We start from the raw sequence: 8,091 nt of genomic DNA, 5'->3' as shown, positions 1-8,091 counted from the left end.
GACTTTTGAGACAAGAAAAACTGTTTTTACATGTATTTTTCCTATGGCGCACATTAAAAGTGGACACACTGTATATCTCGGGAACGGTATGAGTGGTTAAAAACAATCTTTGAAAAGTTGTTTACATGGCCACCTCAAAACGACGCTACTGAATTTTAATGTTTGCTACTGAGACTCGAACTCCAGTCTAAAGGTGGATTTCCACCAACGCGACCTCTGTCGTGCGACAAAATCGCGCGACAATGTCGCGCGACGTGACCTGTTTTCACTTGCAACATTTGTCGCGTGACGTGACCTGTTAAAAATTAAAGCACTCCCCGACAAAATCGCGCGACATGGTCGCGCGACCTGACCTGTTTTCACTTGCAATTAAAAAATATTTTATTATTATTTTTTTTTTTTTAAAGCTGTGTATTCAACGTGATATAGGGTGATAAAAATTATATAAAAAAAATTAAAATTTTATTAAAATTAAAGCACTCCCATTCATAATAAGGAACAAACTAAAATGAAGAGTCGCGCGACACGTTTCCACTGGCATTGCTACGCGACATTCCTTTGATACGGACCGACTTTCATCGGATAGAAGTCGCATGGTCGCACGACTTTTTTTCGTGTCGCGCGACACGTTTCCACTATGCGAAAAGTCGCGTTGGTGGAAATCCACCTTAACGTTCTGAGCTACTGGTGCTGGTATGTGGTATATGGTATACTACCTCTTTCCTTTCCATTGTTTGAGTTTCCTTGTTTTACATTGTAATGTATTCTAATATACTCGTATTATTCTATTCAGGTTCCAGGGGCTACCAAGCTTCACAACCTCATCTCCAAACTCAAGAAATGGATCAAAATCCTCGAAGCTAAGAACAAACTTCTGCCTAAATCTTGTCTGATAGAAGAGAAATGTCGATACCTGAGTAACTTCAACCTACACACAGCAGAGATAGAACTACCCGGAGAATATCTATTGCCTAAACATTCTCACTACTATGTCAGGATATCTAGGTAAATATAAAAAGTGTTTCAGAAAAAATAACCTGGGTCCGTCCCTCCGGGAAATTCTTGTGCATATGGTCGCGCTTCGCGCTCCCTTGTTTACGGTCGCGCTGCGCGCTCCCGGGGCTTCGGGGTTGTGTCGCGCTCCCGGGGCTTCGCGGTGTTGAGCATAGGGTCGCGCTTCGCGCTCCCTATTACTACATAATATATGTACCTACATACTTTCATGTAATGCTTTTAAAATCAAGACTAGAGCCCGTTCTTTCTTTATTCCTTTTAAAGTTTCCTAATAACTACCAATATATTCCCCCCAAAAAATACCACTTCGTGGCATAAAAAAGACCCCACCAAGTCGTTCCTCCCAAAATAAATCAAGTGCCCACAAAAAATAAACAAAACAACTCCATCCCACCCCAAAAAGATTAGAAATCAATTTTGTACCCCGCCTTTTATTCACTTAATAATTTGTGTGCTCCTTTTTTCACGTAGTACCTACCTTTCTTTCCCCTCATTGCACTCCTCTTTCCTCTAATATTACTTCTGCTTTGCTCCTTTTTTCACGTAGTACCTACCTTTCTTTCCCCTCATTGCACTCCTCTTTCTTTAATATTACTTCTGCTTCACATGTGTGCTCCTCCTTCACGTAGTACCTACCTTTCTTTCCCCTCATTGCACTCCTCTTTCCTCTAATCTCACTTCTGCTTCACTGCATTGGCGGCGTGCAATGCATTAAAATTAAATCGATGGGCACTTGATTTATTTTGGGAGGAACGACTTGGCGGGGTCTTTTTTATGCCACGAAGCAGTATTTTTTGGGGGGATATCTCTCTAGTAGCGCGGTCAAACTTTCTTGACTTGGCGGGGCGGAGCGCTACCGCGCTCCTTAATGCTCAAGTCACCCATCCATTTATTGACCTTGCTCGGCGTAGCTTAACATAGATGACGCTGAAACCGGTCTTAAATTATCGACTGAAGTGTTATCTAAAACTTCCTCGCTTTGAGTTCATAGGTCGTCGCGACAAATTTCAAGATCAGAGCTGATTTGTGTGAATTTTCTGGACAAAATTTGCACGAAAGTGGTGTTCGTGTTCCTGATAAAAAGATCTTTAATTTGATATAGTTAGGATTAGGAAAACAGGGGAATGTTTTTGTCCCATATTAATAAAAAAAACATCCCTCAACCTTTTAAAAAAGACCCAGTACGCAACTCGGATTTTTTTTTTTTTTTTTTAGTAGGTACGCAACTAGAAGGTTAAAATTGAAATAGTACGCAAGTTACGTCCCCATAGAAGGACTTATCCAAACCTGGTCGACCTATATATCAAATTAAAGGTCTTTTTACCAGGAACACGAAAATGGTGGTGCAAATTTTGTCCAGAGAACCATAAAGCCAAAAAACCAAAAAAACTTTGTAATTTAATGAAGGAAGGACGGACTAAAAATTGCAGGTTTGCAGTCCTATCTCAGAACTCAGAATGATACACAAGGTATATTCTATTCTATTCTACAGGTTCATGCCTCGAGTTGATATTGTAGAGAAACACAACACAGCAGCAAGGAGACTTTACATACGAGGACACAATGGCAAGATTTATCCTTACCTGGTTATGAATGATTCTGGTCTAAGCGATTCTAGAAGAGATGAGAGAGTACTGCAACTACTACGTATGCTTAACCATTATCTAGCTAAACAAGTAAGTACTACAACTACTACGTATGCTTAACCATTACCTAGCTAAACAAGTAAGTACTACAACTACTACGTATGCTTAACCATTACCTAGCTAAACAAGTAAGTACTACAACTACTACGTATGCTTAACCATTACCTAGCTAAACAAGTAAGTACTACAACTACTACGTATGCTTAACCATTACCTAGCTAAACAAGTAAGTACTACAACTACTACGTATGCTTAACCATTACCTAGCTAAACAAGTAAGTACTACAACTACTACGTATGCTTAACCATTACCTAGCTAAACAAGTAAGTACTACAACTACTACGTATGCTTAACCATTACCTAGCTAAACAAGTAAGTACTACAACTACTACGTATGCTTAACCATTACCTAGCTAAACAAGTAAGTACTAAAACTACTACGTATGCTTAACCATTACCTAGCTAAACAAGTAAGTACTACAACTACTACGTATGCTTAACCATTACCTAGCTAAACAAGTAAGTACAACTACTTCTTTTATATCACAAAGCTATGTCAAGCCAAAAATGGCGAACAGTAGTGGTCGAGAGCTACCAAAAGTTCCCTGGCCACTTTTTCGAAATCCCCAGAATAACCGAGAAACCGAGATATCCGCCATTTTGTCTTTCTTTCAGGTACCCCGACCTTGCTCCAAACATTTGACCGGTGTTTACTACTTGTGTACTAAAGATGTACTACTTACGTACTGGAAAAACCAGATGAGATAGTTTGGGGAAAAATACCTCTCAAAATTTGGTCCCGCAAAAAAAAAAAAAAAAAATCCCTTGTTATATCCCACGAAATAATTCTAGAAGGCGAAAAGAACTTTCGCAAATGATCAACTTCCTTTGAATGATAGGGTTAGGTAGCATGTGAAAAGAAGTTTCATACATGGTCAACTTTCTGGGAATAATAGGGTTAGGTAGTACACAACAAGATCTTTCATAAATGATCAACTTTTTGTGTGTTATTGGGTTTAGTATGGGGTTAGGAAACATATAACAAGGACAGGCCAAAAAGGCCAAAGCTCTTGAATAATTAAACCTTAAAACAAGCTGGGCCCGTCCCTCCGGGAATTTTTTAGCCCGTAGTTTATTCGATCGTGATTAGAGAAAATCAGTACCTATGTACCTACCTAATTTGTTTAATATTCAGTTTATTATTATTCTTGATTTGATTTTTTTGATTTTACTTTCATGTAATGATTTAAAATCAAGACTAGAGCCCGTTCTCCCTTTATTCCCAATATAATGTTTAAGTCACCCATTCATTTATTGACCTTTTTCGGTGTAGCTCAACACAAGTGACGCTGAAACCGGTCTTAAATTATTGACTGAAGTGTTATCTAAAACTTTCTCGCTTTGAGTTCATAGGTCGTCGCGACAAATTTCAAGATCAGAGCTGATTTGTGTGAGTTTTCTGGACAAAATTTGCACGAAAGTGGTGTTCGTGTTCCTGAAAAAAGATCTTTATTTGATATAGTTAGGACCAGGAAAACAGGGAATGTTTTGTCACAATTATAATAAAAAAAAAAAAAAAAAAAAAACATCCCTCAACCTTTTAAAAAGACCCAGTATCCAGGTCGGATTTTTTTTTTTTTTTTTTTTTTTTTTTTTTTTAGTAGGTACGCAACTAGAAGGTTAAATTGAAATAGTCGCAAGGTACCTACAGGTGACATGGTTCAAAATATATTGAAGCTGAAGAAAAACTAGAAAACTAAGAAGTTAGATGTGTATTTGTAGATAGAAGACAATATTACCTCTCTTTTAAGGAAATTGGAAACTTTTTTGTAGCCTCGACCTGTACTGTTCGCCATTTCCGCTTGACATAGCTTTGTGATACACCTGTACAATAAAAATTCGAGTGTTGACCATGAAATAAACTAAAGGAAAAATCGTCGAATTGAAACTTTTTTTTTCACTTATATTTTGAATGTGTTCTTTTCCCCCTTCAGAAAGAAACATCGAAACGTTTCCTTCACTTCACTGTACCACGAGTTGTTACCTGTGATCAGCTCAGCTACGTCTAGTAGAAGATAACCCAGCCTCTCCTCTCCTGCTAGATATATAACAAGACCTCCTGCTCTCAGATCAAAATAGAATTATGGAACTTCCTATTGTACGATACTATGACCGGCCTGGCACCTTTGCAGAGTAGAGGTAATGTATAACGACTAGATACACTGGAAAAAAAGAGGCTAAGTAACAATATGCCGATGATATGCCTGCGGGTCCCACACTAGCGTAATGTAACATGTAATGTAATCGCGAGCGTGGTACAGTACCATTTGCGGGCTCAGCGCTCGCGTGTGTTCACCAAGTGCTCCATTCTTTCAAGTTATCGTACAATTTCTAGTAAAACCCGTCCACACTTGTGCAACACGTCCTGTATCAAACATCAAAGAAGATTTCACCAGAAAACCGACAACATCATGGATTCCGGAGGGCGCGAGCGTTCCACTTGAGTGCTTCCTATCCCCGTCCAAACTAGTCAAATTTTGAATACATGTAAGGCGCTCGCGTAACATGTTCACGTTACATTATGTATGGTGTGGATCCGGCTTACGTTCAGGCCTGTTGTTTGTTTACAATGCGAAAAATTGAAGATTAAGTCATTTTTCCCTAGCATCCCAACATTTTGCCTACAGTATCAATGCAAAGCTCCGTGGCAGGGCTGTTAAAAACAGCAAGATCAAATCATCAGGTGGAAGTGGTTTCAATGAATTTAAAATAGATTAATTAGGAGGTTTTGGATTCGGTTTTTTGATTAACTATAAAACTATCAAAAAAAAAAAAAAAAAAATCTATAATAAATTGTATATTTATTATTTTTTTTTCTTTTTTTTAATGACTATTTAATATAGCTTTTCATATTATATAATTATTATTATTATATCACTTTTAACGAAAAAATGGAATAGATGACCATAGGTTTTATCTATTAGTAAAATGGTGTATATTTCATTATTGTACTGTTTAGGTTCCCCTGCCTCGTCTCAAGTGATGTGTGATATACTCCGTGACATACAGAGTAAACTCATACCCCGTACCATGCTCAAACACTGGGCACTACATACTTTCCTCTCTGCTACAGATTATTGGACTTTCCGGAAAATGGTGAGTTCTGTGCAAAAATAATAATAATAATAATACAGTGGAACCTCGATAAGAAATAATTCAAGGGAAAAGACCAAAGTTATTTCTTATCGAGGTTTATTTACTATCGAGTTTTATTTCTTATCGAGGGGTTTGCCTAAAAAATTATTTACTATCGAGGTTTTCTAGAAACACAAATAAGGAACAGAACACTTCTTAAGATACATACATAGGTACTCGTATGTATTGTAATGTGGTTAAGTTTTGGCATACACACTACTCCATCATAGCCGAAGCTGAAAAAGCTGTCTCATTCATATTGGGAGTTTGTTCAACTAATGAACTAAAACAAACTGTCTGCACAGGTGCACTACGAAAAGAACTGATTGCGCATGCACGATTAGAACAAAATCATTTTCTTTTTTCAAAAAGTTATTTCTTACAGAGGGCGAGGCGAAAAAACTTATTTCTTATAGAGGTGAAATTCCTGAGGTGGCGGTGGTGGTGGCGGTGGTGGTGGCGGCGGCGGCGGCTTTATTATTATTATTTTATTATTAGTGCTTTATTTAGACTGTCGAATTAGGACATGTAGTCCCATTATCTCAACAGTTTAATATTGCACCACTTTATTTATTTAAATCATAAAGTACAAAATGGTAGGTAACAAATAATAATAATAATAATAAAAAAAGTGTAATACAAACATTTAATATAAAAAGAAAAAGAGATGAATACAAAAAAACAAGCAGGGTCCGTCCCTCCGGGAATTTTTTAGCCCGTATATAGTGATTAGAGAAAATCAGTACCTACCTATGTGCCTACCTAATATGTTTAATATTCAGTTTATTATTATTCTTGATTTGATTTTTTGATTTTACTTTTATGTAATGATTTAAAATCAAGCCTAGAGCCCGTTCTCCCTTTATTCCCAATATATTGTTCAAGTCACCCATCCATTTATTGGCCTTGCTCGGTGTAGCTTAACATAGATGACGCTAAAATACCTATATATCAAATTAAAGGTCTTTTTACCAGGAACACGAAAATGGTGGTGCAAATTTTGTCCAGAGAACCATAAAGCCAAAAAAATCCCCCAAAAGCCAGTTTTTTTGGTTTTTTGACTTTTTAGTTTTTTGGACAAAATTTGCACCACCACTTTCGTGTTCCTGGTAAAAAGACCTTTTGGATAAGTCCTTCTATGGGGTCAGACAGACAGACGGACACCGAAGCGAATAACATAGTCCGTCCTTATACCTTTTATTATTACTATTGTAATTTAATGAAGGAAGGACGGACTAAAAATTGCAGGTTTGCAGTCCTATCTCAGAACTCAGAATGATACACAAGGTATATTCTATTCTATTCTACAGGTTCATGCCTCGAGTTGATATTGTAGAGAAACACAACACAGCAGCAAGGAGACTTTACATACGAGGACACAATGGCAAGATTTATCCTTACCTGGTTATGAATGATTCTGGTCTAAGCGATTCTAGAAGAGATGAGAGAGTACTGCAACTACTACGTATGCTTAACCATTATCTAGCTAAACAAGTAAGTACTACAACTACTACGTATGCTTAACCATTACCTAGCTAAACAAGTAAGTACTAAAACTACTACGTATGCTTAACCATTACCTAGCTAAACAAGTAAGTACTAAAACTACTACGTATGCTTAACCATTACCTAGCTAAACAAGTAAGTACTAAAACTACTACGTATGCTTAACCATTACCTAGCTAAACAAGTAAGTACTAAAACTACTACGTATGCTTAACCATTACCTAGCTAAACAAGTAAGTACTAAAACTACTACGTATGCTTAACCATTACCTAGCTAAACAAGTAAGTACTAAAACTACTACGTATGCTTAACCATTACCTAGCTAAACAAGTAAGTACTAAAACTACTACGTATGCTTAACCATTACCTAGCTAAACAAGTAAGTACTACAACTACTACGTATGCTTAACCATTACCTAGCTAAACAAGTAAGTACTACAACTACTACGTATGCTTAACCATTACCTAGCTAAACAAGTAAGTACTACAACTACTACGTATGCTTAACCATTACCTAGCTAAACAAGTAAGTACTACAACTACTACGTATGCTTAACCATTACCTAGCTAAACAAGTAAGTACTACAACTACTACGTATGCTTAACCATTACCTAGCTAAACAAGTAAGTACTACAACTACTACGTATGCTTAACCATTACCTAGCTAAACAAGTAAGTACTACAACTACTACGTATGCTTAACCATTACCTAGCTAAACAAGTAAGT

General features: G+C 37.0%; 1 protein-coding gene and 1 pseudogene across 1 annotated transcript in view; both read left to right on the top strand.

The window, feature by feature from the left end:
* Positions 1-787: 787 nt before the first annotated feature.
* Positions 788-8,091, top strand: part of LOC103518684 — a 40,425-nt pseudogene continuing 33,121 nt past the window's right edge.
* LOC113471332 (transformation/transcription domain-associated protein-like) overlaps positions 7,117-8,091 on the top strand; it is a 3,018-nt gene continuing 2,043 nt past the window's right edge. The window contains exon 1 of the mRNA XM_026830415.1: positions 7,117-7,350. Coding sequence (XP_026686216.1) covers positions 7,132-7,350 — 219 coding nt within the window. The 5' untranslated portion in view covers positions 7,117-7,131. The remainder of the gene's footprint in view (positions 7,351-8,091) is intronic.

The sequence above is a fragment of the Diaphorina citri genome, unplaced genomic scaffold (genome assembly GCF_000475195.1).
Source record: "Diaphorina citri unplaced genomic scaffold, Diaci psyllid genome assembly version 1.1 scaffold2309, whole genome shotgun sequence".
NCBI classification, from domain to species: domain Eukaryota; kingdom Metazoa; phylum Arthropoda; class Insecta; order Hemiptera; family Psyllidae; genus Diaphorina; species Diaphorina citri.
This window is presented reverse-complemented; position numbering and strand designations above follow the sequence as displayed.